We start from the raw sequence: 20,534 nt of genomic DNA, 5'->3' as shown, positions 1-20,534 counted from the left end.
AATAATATTTTGTTCTAGGTTAATAAAAATTCAAAAATTACAAGAAAAGGACTTAAATTGACTTACCAATTTAAATTTGAACCTTGAAAACCCTAAATTATTTCTTTTTCTTTTTATTTCTTCTTTCTCTCTATTTCGTCCCTGCTATTCTGTTGTTTTAATTTCTTTGTTTTCTTTCTTTACTTTACTATATATATATTATAATAATATAATATATAATATATAATAAAAAATAATAAAAATCTTTATTATTTAATAATATAATATATATATTAAACTTAAAAATTTCAGATTTTTAAGGATTAACCGCCTCAACTTATACTCTTGGTTTAATTGCCCTTTTAGTCCTTTTTACTTTCTTTGTATTATATTTGTTTATTAATTTAACAATAATATAATATATAATTATAACAAATATCTATTACTTAAATAATAAGTAAATTAAATACATATATTACAAATGTACATATTTTAATTAACACACTTATATTTTATCATTACCATACATTTTTCTTTATTTATTTTGTTTCATAATTTAATAATAATTAATAAATATCTTTTATTTATTATTTAAGAAAATATACAAATATATTACAAGTGTATTTTTATGTATTTTACACATTTTTATTATCATTACCATGCATTTGTCACTATTTTAATTTATTTAATAATAATAATTTTAATATAAAACCATAATAATATTTATATATAATATATAATCTAAGAAAAAATCTTAGATTTTTCTGCCCATTTGCTGCCTCACCTAATGAAATAGGCATAATTGCCTATTTAATCCCCTTTATTTTATTTTAATCTATAATTAAACTTTTACCCTTTATTCAATTTAGTTCGTTTTTCTAATTTCTCCTAATTAAGCTAAATTCACCTAATTAAAACCCAATTAAACACACTACTAGACTCATAAATATTTCTAATAATTATTTACAAATTTTGTTTATTAAGACAGAGGCCCGATAATGAACTTTTTCGATGCCCGTGAATTTCGGGTCATTACATCAGTAACTGAACAAATCCAGTCTAATGGTGCTGAGCTGTTTAGGGGAGTCACTGAGATCGCCCTGACTGTGGCCGAATACTGGTTGGAAGCTACCGAGAGGATAATGAATGATATTGACTGCACCTCTGAGCAGAAATTGAAGGGTGTAGTATCTCTGCTTCGCGATGAGGCATATCAGTCATGGTTAACGGTTATAGAGGGTACTTAGCCAGATCAGATTAATTGGGAATATTTTAAGACCGAATTTTAGAGGAAATATGTGGGGGTGAATTATGTGGATGCTCGTAGACGGTAGTTCATGAACCTCACTCAAGAGGATAGGAATGTGGCTGAGTATGAGGCCGAATTTATGAGATTGAGTTGTTATGCTCGTGGGATGGTGGCGACCGAGTATGAGAAATGTGTCCATTTTGAGGATGGTCTTAGGGATAATTTGAGAGTTCTGATAGCTTCATAGAGGGAGCAAGAGTTCGTCGTCTTGGTGGACAAGGCGAAGATTGCCAAATAGGTTAAATGCGTTAAGCGCCAAAATAGAGACTGTGAGAGAGGTAAGAATAAGACGAACACAGAGCCCTCTAGTTTTGTTCAGAGGCCTAAAAAACAAGTCAGATCTGATGGGCCTTCTAGAGTTAAGGTTTCTGTTGCTGCTACTGTGGCTCAGCCATGTAGTAATTGTGGTAGACATCATCAGGGCAAGTGTTGGAGGAGGTTGGGAGCGTGTCAGCAATGTAGGTTGATGGAGCACTGTATTAGAGATTTCCCACACTATTCTAATCAAATGCAAGCTCTAGCTTCGGCAATATCCAATTAGGGGCCATAGTCTGATCAGGGGTGGTAATGGTATGGGTAGAGAATAGAGAGCACTGGGCAGAGGTTCTAATCAGACCGGGCGAGGCAGCCTACGTTGGTTTATACTGCTCGATGTCATGAGGACAGAGACATTGCTGATGTGATTTACGAGTACGTTCCTTATTTATGATGTTCTTTACTTTGCATCAATAGACATAGGGTTAACACATTCTTATGTAGCTAGCTCTATTTCTGTAAGCTTAGGTGTTTCGATTGAAAGCACTTCCGGTGAGACTACTTACTAAGTTCGTTGGGTCAATTTGTTTGGGTGAATAGACTGTATAGGAATTTACTGTTGGAGGTACAAAGGGTTGTGTTTTCGGCTAATATGATAGAGCTGTCGTTTAGGGAATTTGATTTAATTTTGGGTTTGGAATGGCTTGTGGAGCATCGAGTCCGCTTCGATTGTGCTTCTAAGAGGGTGGTTCTGAGATCTGAGAGGGATGTAGAAGTGGTTATGATCGATGAACGTAGGGATTACTTATCTACTGTGATCTTCGCTCTTGTGGTCGAAACAGTGGTTCGAAATGTGAAGCATATTTAGCTTTTGTAAGTGATTCAGTTTCTATTGACTTTTTTGTTGGGAATATTCGAACAGTTAATGGATTTTCAGATATTTTTCTTGAGGAATTACCAAGTTTGCCTCTGAATTGGGAATTGAAGTTTGGTATCGAGCTTCTGCGGGTACAGCTCTGGTTTTCATCGCTCCTTATTGTATGGCACCGAAGGAGCTTATAGAGCTAAAGGCTTAGGTTCAGGAGCTCTTGGATCGTGGGTTCATCTATCCTAGTGTGTCTCTGTGGGAAGCACTGATTTTTTTTGTAACAAACAAGGATGGTACCATGAGAATGTGCATTGATTATTGTCAGTTAAACAAGTTGACAGTAAAGATCAAATACCCACTTCCGAGGATCGACGACTTGTTTGATCAATTTCATGGGGCTTCTATATTTTCTATGATAGATCTCTATTTTGAGTATCATCAGTTTAAGGTTAAGGAAGTTGATGTTCATAAGACTGCCTATAAGACTCGTTATAGGCACAACAAGTTCCTAGTCATGCCCTTTGGTTTGACGAATGCTCCGGCTGCATTTAAGAATCTGATGAATCAATTTTTGTAGTTGTATTTGGATCAGTTTTTTATAGTCTTCTTCAACTAAATTTTGGTATACTTAAGACTGAAGTTGATCATGATCAACATCTTAGAGTAGTCCTTCAGATACTTCGTGAGAAACGACTCAATGCTAAGTTGAGTATGAGTGAATTCTGGTTAAGAGAAGTAATGTTTCTAGGGCATATGGTTTTTGCGAAGGGGATCTAAGTTGATTCTAAAAATATCGAGGTTGTACTTTACTGGAAACAGCCTAGGAGTGTTTTTGATATCCATAGGTTTTTGGGTTTTGCGGGCTATTATCAGAAGTTTGTCAAGGAGTTCTCGTTATTGCAGCTCCTCTGACTAAGCTATTGCGAAAGAACGCCCCTTTTGTCTTGACTGATGAGCAGTAGTCAAGCTTTAAAAAGCTCAAATTTGTTTTGACTCAAGCTTGTTCTGATACAGTTTGAATATAGTAAGGAGTTTGTGGTATATAGTGATGCGTCGCATGTAGGTTTAGGATGTGTTCTGATGTAAGATGGTAAGGTTGTGGCTCACGCGTCCTGACAGCTTAAGTCACACGAGGGGAATTATTCGATGCACAATTTCGAGTTAGCTGCTGTAGTTTTTGCCTTAAATATTTGAAAACACTATTTATATGATGAGAGGTGTATCATCTATACCGATCACAAGAGCTTTAAGTATCTCCTTACCCAAAAGGAGTTGAACCTTAGGCAGTGTAGATGGATTGAACTGCTTAAGGATTACGACTACACTATAGAATATCATCTCGGTAAAGCCAATGTGGTGGTCGACGCTCCTAGTCGTAAAGTAATTTTGAATTTGAGGGCAATGTTTACTCGCTTAAGTCTATTTGATGATGGGAATCTACTAGCCGAGTCACAAGTTAAGCCAACTTGGATTGATCAGATTCAGGATAAACAGTTAGGGGATGATTCTCTAGTTCTGCGTTTCGGTCAAGTAGAGGATGGTAGTATGTCTAATTTTTAGTTGAATAGTGATGGGGTTCTATGTTTTCGAGGATAAGTTTGTATACCGAATGACTCTGATTTCAAATAGTCTATTCTGAGGGAAGCGTATAGTAGACCATATGCTATGCATCCTGGTAAAAATAAGATGTATCAGGATCTTTGTGAACTGTATTAGTGGCCGAGTTTGAAACGAGAGATAATAGGTTTTATTTCTCGTTGTCTGGCGTGTCAGCAAGTTAAGGCTAAGCATTAGTTGCCTTGGGGTTTGCTTCAACCTGTTAAGATTCCTATGTGGAAATGGGAATATGTGACTATGGATTTCATTAGTGAGTTGCCCTTAACACCTACTAAAAAGTATCCTGAATGGGTTATTGTGAGTTGACCAAGCCTGCCAACTTCATACATGTTCAGACAAATTATTCTATTTATAAGTTGGCCAAGCCATACATTTCTGAGACTGTGAGACTTCATAGGGTACCTGGTTCGATTATTTTAGATAGAGATCATTGCTATACTTCTCGGTTTTAGAGGAAGCTTTTTGAGGCTTTGGGTTCAAGATTGGATTTCAGTACTACGTTCCATCCTCAGACAGATGGTCAATCTAAAAGGGTAATTCAGATACTGGAGGATATGTTTCAGAGTTATGTAATTGATTTTCAAGGTAGTTAAGAGGATTTTCTGCCATTAGCCGAGTTCGCCTACAATAATAGTTTTCAGTCCAGTATTCAGATGGCACCTTGTGAGGCTCTATATGGTCATAAGAGTCATACTCCGTTGTGTTGGACTAAGTTGTGTGAGCGACGAGTTTTGAGTCATGAGTTGGTTTCTGAGACTGAAGACAAAGTCAGACTGATTTCGAATCGTCTTAAGACGGCTCTGATAGGCAGAAGTTTTATGCAGATCTGAAATAGAGGGATATCAAGTATTTCGTGGGTGATTTCGTGTTTCTTAAGGTATCTCCGTGGAAAAGGGTTCTACGGTTTGGATGTAAGGGCAAGTTGAGCCCTAGGTTCATTGGGCTATATCAAATTTTAAATTTGCTTATCAGTTAGAGCTACCTCCAAAGTTAGTTGTATTCATGATGTGTTTCACGTCTTCATGTTGAGGCAGTATTTGTCTGATCCATCTCATGTTGTTTCTGTTGACGAGATTGAGGTTATACCAAATTTGACTTTTGAGGAGGAGCTGATTCAGATTCTAGATCCAGACATTAAAGTTTTGAGGAGGAAATATATTTTATTAATGAAGGCTCTGTGGCGAAATCATGACAATAAGGAAGCCACGTGGGAACTTGAGGACCCGATCCATCAACAGTATTCGCATATGTTTGAATCAAGTAAATTTCAAGGTCAAAATTTCTTTTAGGGGGTAGAGTTGTAATGCCCTGATTTATTAATCCTATTGTTATGAATTCTGGCATAAATGAGAATATGCTTCAGTGGTTAAGTGATACGGGTGTGTGTTTGAGGTCTTGGGTTCAAGTTTCACTTTTAAAAATTGTTATTTTTGTTCCTAGCCTTATCCATAGTTGCTTAACTTAAATTATATTGTCGGTTAACTCATATCAGAATGAGCCTGCTGGTTCAAGTGGTAAGGTGTTAACTTGTCTTAGGGCTTTGTGTTCAATCCCCCATGTGAGCAAAGGGTGTTAATTTTTGCTTTTATGAGTGTGCTAGTTGTGTGGTAAAGATTTGATAGGATTGAAAGTTTGTGGTAGTTGGATGAGTGTTAGTGGGTCGATTTTGGTGGGATTTGATAGTTAGTGGGAAGTTGAGATATTATATTAAATTTGATTTGATTTTTTTTAATTTGATTTTTTTCCTTTTTCCCAAAACTCCTCTTTCTCATGTTTCTCATCTGTTTTAATGTCAGATCTTTCTTCTTCACCGTCTTCTCTTTTTCTCTCTTGATTGTTCTTCGTTCTTGCTATCCCCTTCAATTAGTGGTGATTCTTGTCTTGGTTGGATTTTAATTGTACTATTGTGTGGTCTTGGGGATCTTCTTTGTCCCTTTTGCAATTTGATTTTTCGTAGAGTTGGTTGTAAGTATTCGTAAGTAAGGGTTTGTTGTGGTTTTGAATCTTTGTTCATGTCTTAGTATTCGATTTGAAATATAAGTTAATTCTGTGTATCGTTTTGCTAGGTGATATTCAAGAAATCCAAGACTCTCCTATTGTAAAGTAGAGTTTAGGGCCTATCGTGGATTTGGGTAAGTATTTGAAACGATTATGAGTGCAATCTTTTAGTTTAAATTGTTTTTGGTTACATTGTAGCTGAATGGCGACTTGATATGAATTGAGGAATTAAGATTGATTTTGGGCATTTTATTGGCAAATTTTAGGTCCTGGTTATCTTGTGGAAGCATTTGCATCAAAATCAAGTCAGACGTGTAACAAGAAACTCAAAAAATAGCAATCAACAAAAGCCAAAATTGGAGCCTCTCGACGCCACACGGCCGTGTGCTTGGCTGTATGGTAAGCCGTGTGTGACACATGAGCGTGTGATATGTTGTGTGTGCCACAAGAGCTAGGCCATTTTGGGTTGTGTGGGCTACTGGGCTAGGCCATTTTTGGGCGTGTGGGCCCAAATTTCAAAATTTTTCCCTAGGGTTGTACATGTCGTCCCAATCGGCTATGGGCCTTCCATAGGGCTAGTATGTGTTGTATAAGCCGTAAAGCATAAAATCTGCTACTTTGTGAGATTGAAATTGACGTATATAACTGTAACACCCTAAACCTGGCCTAGACGCTATGGCCGAATCTGGGAGTGTCACAAAGAAGGGTTTTGAAACCAATGATACTTCAATAAAACGTTTAAGTTTAATAAAACATATTCATTTATACATTTATTACTGACTGTTACATGTTATCCTTTAAGGTTAACCAAATCATTTAGCAACAGAAGTTTGAAAAACCGTTTAAATCAAAACCACGCTCGCGTTTTCAAAAATAACATTTGTTCGCGTAAAAATGATATTTTGTCGAATTGTTGCAATTTAAAAATCATAAGCATCCAAACCAAAAATTTAAACCAAACAGTCCAAAAAGTCTTAAGAGTCCAAAAATTACAAAACTCTCACAAAAATCAGAATTTCAGTAAAAACCATTAAATTATAATGATGAAAACAATTTCTCGTCAAGTGGTCACCGCTGAGCCTCCGTTGCACCGACCCGCCTATGTTTGTGGATTACCTGAACAGAACAGACAAACAAATGTAAGTTTTCGTAAACTTAGTGTGTAATCCAACTGAAATAGTCATGCAACATACATAGAATTTCATGTACAGTCAGATACAGATTCAAACCAAAGTCCATAACAGATACAAATATCAGAATCAGATAAATAGAACAGATATAAGAATCCTACCCCCGTCCTCTACACACCATCTCTGTCTATCTCATCACACCATGTGGGGTTAAAAACAACCATCTATCCTAACACACCATAAAGTATCGATGCGACACATAACAAAATAATATGCAGTCTAGTTGCCAGAATATAGGCGAAAGGTCACCGTACATATCACTTCCTCTACATATGCAAAACCCCACCCCAAACACACATACAGAATACATATGCAACCATAACAAAATAAACATGCTTAACATGCTCGTATATAGATAAATACATACTTAACAGTACAGTCAAGCATATACAATAGTTTCCTACTCAAATCGTACTATTAGATCACATTAAATAGGGTTTGGTTAGCCCTTACCAACCTTATGGTAGGCCCACAGTTGATCGGAACGACCTGTGCAACCCTAGGGAAAATTTTAGAATTCTGGGCCCACACGCCCGTGTGGCCCCCAAAACTCACACACCCGTGTAACATGCCCGTGTGGGCCCACACGCCCAACCTAGCCTAGCCCATGTGGCCCACACGACCACACTCGCACTGTCACACGGTCGTGTCTCGCACAAGGCCACACCTACGATATTTACACGGCCGGGCGGCGTCGACAGTACCCTTTTTTTGGCTTTTTCCAAACTTTGATTTTTCGCGTTTAAGGTACACACCTGATAAGATCCTAATGTGAAAGCAATCTTGAGCTCGCCAAAACCTAAAGACAGCACTTCAACAACTTATTAGCAACCAATTTACAATTTCAACATAACTAAACCGAGACTTACCACCACAAAAATGACCACACGCATAAATTAAACTGTTGGAGTGAAAATCACCGATTCACCATCTTCTCCTATACAACAGTTCGTAGAGATCAGATTCCCTACAATCATCGTTACGCCACAACGACGAGAATGAATCAAAAGCTTACCGAAACCGCGTGAAAAATAGAAAAAGTGTGAACAGATTTGAAGGGAAACGAAAGAAAAAGAAACAAAGAAGTAGATGAGGGACAGAAAAGATGAAAACGACAAAACCCAGGAGGAAAAACAGAAATTGACGTCAGAAATTTTGAGGAGAGGGAGAAAAAAATAAAAAAAATTAATTTGATACTATCCAAACTTCTCATTAACAACCCTATCCCATAAAATCCTCCTCACTAACCACATCCAACCACTTCAGTCACCCAACTCCACCAAACCTTTAACAAACAATCGGAACAAAAATTATCACCTTCACTTACACAAGGATTTGAACACAAGACCTCCAACAAGTTAACTCCTTACCACTCAAACAAGCAGGCTCATTCTGTTATGAATTTACAAACAATAACCCATAAGCATACTCAGCAGGAATAAGGCTAGGATAAAAAATAACAAAATTTGCGAAAAGTAAGACTTGAACCCAAGACCTTAATCACATACTCAAATCACTTAACCACTGAAGAAAATACTCATTTATGTTAGGATTTACAGAAACAAAAATAAATTATTCAGGGCGTTACAATAACATCTACATGAGTATTGTGTAATATGATACGTATGATATATTCTGTTATGTATAAGCATGTTTAGTATTTGTCATATGAGCATGTATGTGATATACGTTCTGTTATCCATTATTCTATTATATTTGATATTCTATCTGTATCTGGATACGGGACGGTTATGTAATAGGAAGTATTCTGTGTGAGGCAATATCTCGTCAATATACTGGTAGCAATGCTTTGATTATTCTGAAAAGTGTCATATGAACATTATGCAGTGTGTAGGGTTGGTAGGTGTTTTATACCCCACATGGCATGTTGAGATGGTCGGAGTTGGTGTGTAGAGGATGGGGGTAGGATTATGCTTATATGTATCTGTACGATTTTATTATAATTTTGATTCTGCAAAACATTTACGTCTATATCTATTCTTCCATGAGATTCAATCTGAATTTATGTTTAAGTATGCGTTACACACTGAGTTATCAAAGCTCACTCTCTATCTGCCTGAAAATTTCAGGTGACCTTTAGACTTAGGCAAGCTGGTGAAACGAGAGCTCAGTTGGGTCTACGGTGCCATAAAACTATTTTTTACTTTAAATTGGCTTACTTAAAATTTGATTTTAAGAGTTTTGTATAATTTGGACTCTCCAGACTTTTGAGACTGTTTTTTGTTTCAAATTTTTAATTTGGTTTTCTAGCATAATGACTGATAAAACGGTTTTATATGACAATTTTTCTGAAAATAACAGTTTTCAAGGAAACAATTCGATTTACCAAAATAAAACGTTTTAAGAAACTCCGCTGTGAAATATCTGATTTAATTGAAAGACGTAAATGAACAACGATTTTAAATTAAATAAGTATATCAATTTTTTTTCCAAGATAATCGAGGTTACTAAGTAACAACAACTTATGATGATTTCAGATGAAAAAGAAGTCGAATTTATAACTTTTTTTTGTAACATTTCCAGATTCGTCCATAACGTTTAGGCCGAGTTTGGGGTGTTACATCAAAACTTAAAATGGTATCGATATCAAAGATGGTATCGATAAAAAATACAATAGGGATTGATACTTTATGAAAGGTGTCAATACTTTTTGTAAGGAGCAATTTTTCAATAAATTTAAAAATGTTTCAATTGAGTTAAAAAAGTTTAAACCGTTTTTGAACTTTGTCCAAAATTTTTCTAAGTATTCAAAATATTTTATAAGATATTTGAAAGTCTTGAAATAATTTTTATGCTTTGAACTTTATAATATCTTTGTCTAAAAAGAAACTTTATTCAAAAATATTTTAAATTATTATATCAAAACAATTCATCAAATAAAGTTAGTTTATCAATCTCCCCCTTTTTGATATAACAAAATATTTTTGTAAATTTTTTTTAAATAGAAACACTCCCCTTTTCTTAAACTCAATTTCAATTTAAGGCTTGTTTTTATTTTTGAAAAATTGGTCACAAAATTGTTTAGATTAAAGATATTATCACCCAATAACCAATTTACCTTTGTTTCTTCCCTTTTTGTTATATAAAAATAAACAAATAAAGCTTAAAAGGAAAAGAAAGTGGTTAATCTAAAGATAGATATTTAAAAATAAAAACAAGTAAACTGACATTTGCAAAATAATCATTAAAGTATCTTAAAATACCAAATAAACATTAAGGCTCCGTTTGTTTCACTGAAAATGACTTTCGAAAATTGATTTCTAAAAAATGACTTACTTTTCTAGAAAAGCTAATATTTTATGGTATTTGGATAAATCTGTATAAAATATTTTCGATTTTTTAATAGATTTCCTAAAAATATTTCAGAATTTTTTTAATAAAAAACATATATTTAAGGTTTTCTTTACTTTTTATCTTTTGTTTTTTTATTGAGTTTATTTTATTGCTATAAAATTACATTTTGCAATGTTTTTGTGTATATTTATTACAATGTTTTTTTTTATAGATAAATGTTATGGTCATGCAATTTCTACTTCTAGGCTAAATTCCAATTCCAATTTCTATTTCTATTTCTTTTATCAAATTTTGAAATGCAAAGAATGACAAGCTCACCTACATCTAAAGAAGCTATATTTGATACTTTAACCAAACATACAACATTGGATCTTTGAACTTAGCAATAACTACTTCAATAGCACATGACAAAATATTCTCCATATCAGAAAGTTTATTTACAAGACAACAGCTCTATTACAATTGAAAACTATGCTCTGTCTAACATAGAGCAAAATGTATGCTTTTTGAGAAAACATTTCTTCAACACTAGTAACCTACAAAAGATACAACATGACAATTAGGTCCAATAAAGTTTGTTTGATTGTCGTTATAAGGCTAACATGCTAATAATATATATTATATTATATATAAAAGGCTCAAAATATTATGAACCAACCTAGAAACAAAAATTACACAACCGTAACATTTGACTAAAAGATAATCTAGCTTTAGTGGAATTTTAGGGGCAACAGGTTGCTTGTGTATCTTATACATTACATATAACAACATTAAATTTTTCTTTACTCCAACTCGACCATAAAAAATTTCTTATTAGTCCTACTTTTACTAGTAAAAAAATCTCCTTTATCCCATACAATTAGCATTCATGCAGCTTTCCTCTTATGATTGTTTCACTATTTTTATAAGTACAAAAAAAAAGAGTAAATCACAATGAACAAAAAAAAAGGTTAAAGGTAAATATATGCCTGAGCTAACAATACAACACAAGATAAAAATCAACAATCATATCTTAGTTTACACTTCCCAAACCCTTTAAAACATCCTTAACTGTCAAAATGGAACTCTAACCTAAATGAACACCTAAACCGGCAAAAACTTTAATGATATACTTCAATTTATAGTTAACATTGGACAAATAGAAGTTTAAGGGCTTATTTGGGTGTAACAAAAGTATAAGCTCATCTAAATAAAGTGACAAAATTCAAGGGCTTATTTAGTACATTAGCCTTACAAATATTTGTCATGTTTCAATTGATTATGGTAAGCAAACATGTTTTTAAGTTTGTAAGTTTTCAAATAAAGCAAAAAAACATATTTAACAAAATGTTTTCAATTGTCAAAAAATTAAAAATAAATGAAAAGGAAATACCTGAAACAGAAAACAAACCCATAGCTGCCCTATGCCAACACCGAAGTCAAACAAAAGTATCACTATTATACTTGACAATTTCGCTTTTGGAAATCATTACTTGATAATTCCAAATATGATCTTAGATTAGATATGGTTTTGTTTTGTTGTTTGATTTTCTTTTTAATATCTCTAAGCAGCGCATAAAAGTGATATCAGAGTGAACTTATACTAATGTTGAAATAGTTGTTTTGATTATAAACATTAACTGCTTGCAGTAGAGCAAGTGGAAGAGGACATCAATCCAACAAACAAAATTAGCCAAGTCAAGGAATATGAACAGAGCAAACTTTACAGTGACGGGAATCAATGAGACTGGTAAAAAAAATTCAAAATGCAACCATGATCTTTGGAATAGCCAAAAAGTGGTCTTTGATGATGATACCAGATATGGATTGGAAGCAAATAAATCTTTTTAAGATGTTGGACAAGTAAATCCTGCTGTCTATGTGAACTAGAATGAAGTTATTTATTTTGGGTAATGACTTCTAGGAAAAGTTGCATGCAAGGGAATGTAACAACTTGCCAAGAAAACAATCCACAATGTCCTTATAGCAGTGTACTAAACATGTAATACTACAGGTATGCTTATGCCAATGAACCAATGTTCAAAAATTTTGTACTAAGCCATAGAAGCTAATATGTGCTTTACTGTAAGTACATAATAAACTTCAATTCAACAATCCAATTGATTACTTTCATCATGCTACAGTTCAAGCAAACCTTAAAACTTCATGAGCAAAAAAAAAGAAAGAAAGTTTTATTGGATTAATGACAACTAGGAAATTTTTCAATCAAGCTTTATCACTCTGGAAGTGGTGTAATGGTGCCCACATAGCCACTGCTAAAGCTATCAATAGTGATGTGAACAATTTAACAACCGATTATGGTTGCAAATAACAGTATAACACAAAATAGCAATGATACTAATCTACTATTTCCGCTAAACCAATACCTTTTATGATATGAAACACAGTAACAAGCAGCAAAGTGAAAAATAGAAAATCAAAACAACAGTGTGATGCAAAGATAGAAAGTGGACAACTTAAATTGAACCATAACTCAAAATCTCATTACTCAATACTTAAGTAGAAACTTAAAAATTTAAGACCAAAAATAAGAAATAAAAATGCATCATGTTAATGACAACTAGGAAAATTTTCAATCACTATAGAACCCAAACTGAAAACCCAGTCAATGTGAAAGAAACCTTTGTCATCTGCTTAAATATCAAGATCAAACCTTTTCGACCAAAAAAAAGTAAACAGATTGGTGTCTACGATTTTTCTAAAATTCAGTAAATTCACTTAAAAATTAAACAGACCCATTTCGAATGAAGCAACCTTGATAAAAAGAATATAGTGATATACCTTGATAGGATTGGAAAGCCCAATTTTTAGGGTTTCTTAAAAATACAGACTTGGAAAGGACGATGGTCAACCGACAAAGATAACGAGATAGAGATGAGAAGGTAAAGCCAACGAACAGAGACAAAGAGGAGAGGCGGAGGCTGACGAACAGAGAGGAAGGGAGAACGAATGTGATGAGAGTGAAGAGAATGAAAAGAGTCTAACAGGAATAAAATCGGTAAGACGTTTACCATAAGAAAGCATTTGGTTTACTCATGTTTTGGAGAATGTTTTCCTATTGGAATTAATTTTCCATCAAACACTGTAAAACAAGGAAAATATTTTACATGCAAACAAATAGAGCATAAGGTGCAATTACATAGAAATAGGAAAAGAAAAGAATAACTCAAAGGATGTAATCATTTTGCAAAATTTCTAATGAATTCATACACCAAATTGTATAGAATAAAAGCATGATGTATATGAATGATGGAATCATAAAATATGTAAAAATTGAACATTTACATCAAATAAAGTCTAATTGAGCACATTCAAAAGCATTCAAAAATTTGTATACTAGACAATATTGGTCAAGATAAATTAATCATGCAACCATTAACTCCCCCTAACTTATTGCATATAGGAGTCATAAAAATCATGCATAAATGCTTTTGCAATTAATTTTAAGTCATAAAACATTTTGAAAACAACAAAGTGTAAAAATTCATTTGAACACAAAATCAAGGAAAGGTAGTAATGCCTAGCTCTCTCCTAAGTGTCCAAAATATTTCATTGTCTAAAGGTTTTGTAAAAATATTAGCTAATTGATGCAAAGTGTCTACATACTTTAGAACAATACTACCTCTTTGGACAGTTTCTAATGAAATGATGTCTTATTTCAATATGCTTAGTTCTAGAATCTTAGATGAGATTTTTAATGAGACAAATAGCACTGGTATTGTCACACTAGATAGGAATGGTATCTATATCAATTCCACAGTCCTTAAGTTGTTGTTTCATCCATAAAACTTGAGCACAACAACTACCGGCGGAAATGTATTTCGCTTGGTGGTAGACAACGCAACACTATTTTGTTTCTTTGAAAACCATGAAATTAGCATGTTGCATAAAAATTGATAAGTACTGGAGGTGCTTTTCCTATCTAATTTGCTTCCTTCAAAATCTGCATCTAAGAATGCATGTAAGCTAAAGGATGAGTCTCTAGGATACCAAATACCTAGATTAGGTATCTCTAAAAATTGATAAGTACTGGAGGTGCTTTTCCTATCTAATTTGCTTCCTTCAAAATCTGCATCCAAGAATGCATGTAAGCTAAAGGATGAGTCTCTAGGATACCAAATACCTAAATTAGGTATCTCTAAAAATTGATAAGTACTGGAGGTGCTTTTCCTATCTAATTTGCTTCCTTCAAAATCTGCATCCAAGAATGCATGTAAGCTAAAGGATGAGTCTCTAGGATACCAAATACCTAAATTAGGTATCTCTAAAAATTGATAAGTACTGGAGGTGCTTTTCCTATCTAATTTGCTTCCTTCAAAATCTGCATCCAAGAATGCATGTAAGCTAAAGGATGAGTCTCTAGGATACCAAATACCTAAATTAGGTATCTCTAAGGTACCTAAAGATTCTTTTAATGGTTTATAAATGAGATTCCTTAGGACAAGATTGATATCTAGCACACAAGCAAACACTAAACGTAATATCGGGTTTGCTTGTGGTAAGATAAAACAAAGAACCAATCGTTGACCTATATAATTTTATATCTACACATTTACTTTATTCATCTTTTTCAAGCTTTGTAGAAGAGCTCATGGGTGTAGCTTGTGGTTTGAAATTGTCCATCCCAAAATTCTTGAGCATTTCCCTTGTGTACTTAGCTTGATTGATGAAGATGTCATCCTTTGCTTGATTTGGAGTCCTATAAAGAAATTAGCTCTCCTATCACGCTCATATCAAATTCACATTGCATTAGCTTGAAAAATTCTTGACAAAGACAAATAAGATCATTAGTAGCTCCAAAAATAATAACATCAACATATATTTGAACTATTAACAAATCCTTATCTTTTCTTTTGATAAAAAGCATTATGTCAGCTTTCCCTTTACAAAAACCCTTTTCGATAAGAAAATTTGATAATCTTTCATACCAAGCTTTAGGAGCTTGTTTCAGACCATATAAGGCTTTTGAAATTTTGAAAACATGATTTAGAAATTTTGAATCTTTAAAACTAGGTGGTTGTTCAACATACATTTCTTCATTTATAAAACCATTTAGAAAAAAACTTTTTACATCCATTTGTTTCAATTTAAAATCATTAAAGCATGCAAAAGTTAAAAGCATCTTAATGGCTTTCATCCTAGCTATGGGAGCAAAAGTTTCATTATAATCTATTAGATTATCTTAATGCATTTAGGGGTAAAACCTTGAGCAACAAGTCTAGCCTTGCTCCTCACTATGTTACCACTTTCATCTAGTTTGTTCCTAAAAACTCATTTAGTACCTATAGTAGATTTATCACAAGGTCTTTCAACAAGGGTCCATACATTACTTCTATCAAATTGATTTAACTCTTTTTACATTATCAATATCCAATAATAATCATCTAATGCTTCTTTGATATTTTTAGGCTCAATGCATGAGATAAATGCAACATAAATACAGGTATTTCTAAGATAATTGTACTCTCTTGGATGATGGACTTCCCTTTCCTGTAGGGTAAGATCCTTTACAACATTTTGTGTATGTTCTTAGATCCTTTCATTTAATGATTGATCAATTTTCTCATCATTGTTCCATATTCCTACATCATCATCATCACAAGAACCCTTTCTAAGAAGAAAGTTAGAGTTATCGAAAACATGTATGAACTCTTCAACTATTAAAGTTATTTTATTGAAGACTCGATAAGCTCTAGAATTAGGAATCACCAAGAAAAAAAATATTCATCACTTTTTGCATCAAATTTGCCAAGATTAGATTTTTCATTATTTAAAACAAAACGCTTGCATCCAAAATGATGAAAATAATTAATGTTAGGTTTTTTGTAACACCCAAAACCCGGCCCAGACGTTATGGCCGGATCCGACATGCCACATCGAAGCGTTCAAAACATTTTATATTGTTGATCCAGAAAAACCTACTTAGTGTTTTAAAAGATAATTTCATTATAGGTTAAAGTGAATGGAAGCTGTGCACCAGGTAGGAAACCGGAAAAGAGGTGGTGAGCCCATCGGACTGCTTAAGTACCAAGCTCTTTTCGAATCCAATCCTAGACATGCATACCGCCATTGCCACACCTTAACGTCATGAATATTTCTAGGAAACCGATTTGATTATGTCATTTTTAGGAAAAGTGATTAATTTTGGAAAATACTTTCATTGCGGAAGCTTTGCTTGTTGTCGTGTTATTTTGAAATCAATTGTTATTTTTGAAAATGCGCCCTAAAGCTATCCAATTTCAACAGTTAAAATAAGTAATACCTATCTTAGTAATACATATTAAAACCATCAAAAATAATTAAGCGGCCTTATTACATTTAAAAACCCAAAACTTCAAACGTAAATAATAGGATGTCCAGTTCACCAGAAGAAAACCAAACTTTCAGAACGGGTGGCCACTCCGAATTCCCTCACAGCTCCAAGCCCACTATGGTTGGGGATTTCCTGCGTGAATGAAAATAAAAGGGGTGAGTTTGGGGAAACTCAGTGCGTAAGGAAAACCCATTCAAAGTCCAAGTCAGCTCAAGCCTATTGGGCCTAAGCCCATTCAGGTAACAGTGGTACTGGACCAGAGCCCTTTTCAGATTACAATAAACTGGGCCTTAGCCCCTTATTCAGATAACAGTATGGCCCATATGCCTATTTCAAAATACATGCAACATCAATAACATATGCAAGCCCATTTGGGGAGACTACTCAACCCACCAACCACTACACTCCACCCGTACCAGCCCTACACTCCCTGTGGGAATAGCTCAACCCACCCAGCCCAACACTCCACAGTTGCAGCCTTGCTGCTCAGTTAACAGTAAATTGAGGCAAAGCCTCCAGTACGTGGACAAGCCACTTTCAGTACTTCCTCCGTCAATATCCCAATCCCATGCATCAGATAATAACAACATGGCATGCAGTAAATAACAACAGTCAAACATGCATTTAGGTCAATTTAACCCTAGAGGTATTTCGGTAATTTATCTACTAGGGGTAAAACTGTAAATTTTTCACTTTTAAAGGTATTTCAGTAATTTATCCATTTTAGGGTTTTTCATGCATATTCCTACCTTTCACGTACTACAGAATCACATACCGAGGGTTCTTACCGAATTGGGCCCGTTGGCCCATCATTCCAATTTTGGCCCATTAAGCCCAAAAATATCGAGGGCATAGAAATCATGCACTTTGCAGTCCAAACATTGCAGCTTACCAAAAACATTAATTGATTTACCTCACGAGCATTCGCACACTCGCAAATCTACAAAATACGGTTTTGGCATTTTGGATTTTTGACTTTTGCCGATCTAGACTAAGAAAGAGGGTGTTAGTTACACACCTGTTTGCGAAAATATGCTGACGAGATCTACACACGAACTACCTACAATTGGATTACTAACACGTTAATCTAACTATTCAAATATAAACTACGTATTAATCCCTTACAATATTCGGTCAACCACACTTACAGATCATAGTAAGCTTATAAGAAATCAATAAGCAACTCATTAACAATTTTTTTGTCAATGTTTACCACATAATCAAAATTTCACTACAAGTTGTCTTCCTGAGCAACAGTCACTAAATCATTTATAACTAGAGCTACGAAACTCCAAATCAAGTTCCATTAATTTTCCCTGAAAATAGACTCATATATATTCTATCCATAAAATTTTCAGAATTTTTGGTTTAGCCAATCAATACCAGATTTTTCTCAAAGTTTCCCATGTTTCACTGTTTGACTAATCTGACCACTCTTCATTACGAATCAAATTTTTCATTGTACAGAATTCAAAATATGTTCTCGTTTATTCCATTTGAAACTAGACTCATTAAGCTTTAATTACATAATTTATTCACCTTCTAGCTCATCTCTCACAATTTATGGTGATTTTCCAAAGTCACATTACTGTTGCTGTCCCAAGCAAATTTATTACCAAATCACTCTTTCACACATAACTTGCATGCATGTTATTTAAACATGTATATCACCAATCAATCATCACATATCTATGCGTTTACTTAAGTATAGTCTCCATTTCATCATTTTAAAGCACAACATGTTAGCCAATTTTTCCCCTTAGCATCTAAGGCACATGCATGCTCATTTGTTTGGCTCAACTTCACCTATCTTCCATTTTTCATCAAAAGAACATGAAACAACAACCATTTCCTTCATTTTAATTCATGACCAAATGCTCACAACACAACCAAAAACCAAAATATGCTTCAAGAGTTAAGCTAGAATCAAGAAGAACTCATGAACATCAAGATAGAAGCAAACTACCATGAACTTACCTTCAATTTTCTTCCCCAATTGACCGAACATTCAAGAGCTTTCTCCTCTCCTTTCTCTTCTCTAATTTTAGGCTATGATGAACAAAGATGGACAAAACTTTGTTCTTTTCACCCCTTTTTCTTTTAATAAAATTTCATATTTCATCCATTTAATTCTTTAATACAAAAGACATGAAATGCCCATTATGGAACATTTACCTAAACCATTATCATGGAACATTTACCTAACCCATTATCATGGAATATTTACCTAATCCATTATCATGGAACATTTACGTAACCAATTATCAATTTGTATCAATTTGTACCATAAATTATGGATATCAAGTGCTCATATTGTCTACAACAACATGATGGCTGGCCACTTCATGTAAAATGGGAGGTTTGTCATGCAAATCCTCCTATTTTGCACTCCTATTTATTTGGCCACTTCAATTTAGCCTATAGCATTTTCAAACATTTTCACATAGGTTCTATTTCATAATTTCACCCCTTTTTTCTTATGGAACAAAAATTTACTAAAATTATCGGGTTCTATCTTAAGCTTGGCTTTTTAGAGGCCCACTAACATAATTAAACTTATGCCAACATTCATAGAATTTCCAAAAATTGGGGCGTTACATTTTTTGTCTTTGAAAAGTTCATATGGAGTTTTCTTCAAAATAGGTCTAATCATTACTCAATTAATAACATAACAAGCAGTGTTTGTAGCTTCTGCCCAAAAATATTTTGGCAAATTATTTTCACAAAGCATGGTTTTATCCATTTCTTCTAAAATTTTATTTTTCTTTTCAAAAATTCAATTTTGGTGAAGGGTTCTATGTGTAGAAAAATTATGACTAATACCATTTGAGTTGCAAAAATTATCAAAATTAAGATTTTGAAATTTGGTTCCATGGTCACTTCTAACACTAGTGATAGAGTGATCTTTTTTATTTTGATTAACTTTTGAAAATGTGATGAATTTTTCTAAAGCTTCATCTTTAGCACTTAAGAAAAGAACCCAAGTAAATCTAGAAAAGTCATTAACAAGCACAAAAGCATATTGTTTTCCACCCAAGCTAGTAGTCCTAATTGGTCCAAAAAGATCGATGTGAATTAATTGTAGAACTCTACTTGTAGATACATCATTAATAGGTTTAAAGAATACTCTCTTATATTTTCCTTGAACATATGATTCACAAACTTTATCTAAGTTAAAATCAATTTTTGGCAATCCTCTTGCTAAGCCATATTTAGCCAATTTATATAATATGCTCATACTAGCATGTATTAATTTCCTATGCAACAACAAAGAAGTATTTTTGTTTTAATCATAAGGCAAAGGTTTGAATCATGCAAGTCTTCTAAATGCACCATGTATGTATTTCCTATTCTATGACCAACAAGTATAATCTTATTAGACACAATGTCAATTACTTTACACCCATTTGACTCAAAAATGACATTAAGACCTTTATCACATAATTGACTAATACTTAGAAGACTATGCTTAAGATCATTGACATATAAAATATTTTCAACAAAAATTGAAGAGTTTTTACCAATAGAGTCAATTCATTCAATGAGTCCTTTGAAGTAGTCACCAAAGGTAACTTCTCTAGTTTTTGGCTTCAACTCGATAAAATGGTTCTTCTCACTGGTACCAAAGGTAACTTCTCCTTCATTGTGACCTTTTTGTCTTAAGCATCCACTATCAAGGTAGCATAAGTT

The 20,534-nt window shown here is 33.7% G+C and overlaps 1 protein-coding gene and 1 long non-coding RNA gene across 2 annotated transcripts; one reads left to right on the top strand and one right to left on the bottom strand.

Annotated features, from left to right (window-relative positions):
• The first annotated feature begins 3,812 nt into the window (after nt 1-3,812).
• LOC107920578 (uncharacterized) lies at nt 3,813-5,317 on the top strand. The gene is made up of 2 exons (XM_016850353.1): nt 3,813-3,951; nt 5,001-5,317. The coding sequence occupies exons 1-2, from the start codon at nt 3,813-3,815 to the stop codon at nt 5,315-5,317; spliced, it is 456 nt and encodes a 151-aa protein (XP_016705842.1).
• Nucleotides 5,318-10,850: 5,533 nt separating this feature from the next.
• Nucleotides 10,851-13,649, bottom strand: LOC121210838 (uncharacterized). Its single transcript, XR_005906052.1, has 2 exons — nt 13,313-13,649; nt 10,851-11,067 (listed from the first exon to the last, which is right to left on the bottom strand). It is a non-coding gene; the product is annotated as an uncharacterized lncRNA (long non-coding RNA).
• Nucleotides 13,650-20,534: the final 6,885 nt, after the last annotated feature.

Source organism: Gossypium hirsutum, chromosome A12 (genome assembly GCF_007990345.1).
Source record: "Gossypium hirsutum isolate 1008001.06 chromosome A12, Gossypium_hirsutum_v2.1, whole genome shotgun sequence".
NCBI lineage: Eukaryota > Viridiplantae > Streptophyta > Magnoliopsida > Malvales > Malvaceae > Gossypium > Gossypium hirsutum.
The sequence above is the reverse complement of the archived record's forward strand: the minus strand, read 5'-3'. Positions and strand labels throughout refer to the sequence as shown.

Coding starts and splice junctions, on each gene's coding strand:
- LOC107920578 (XM_016850353.1), top strand. CDS start 3,813: ATGTTTACTCGCTTAAGTCTATTTGATGATGGGAATCTACTAGCCGAG. Junction 3,952..5,000: donor TTTCGGTCAAGTAGAGGATG/GTAGTATGTCTA, acceptor TTTGCTTATCAG/TTAGAGCTACCTCCAAAGTT.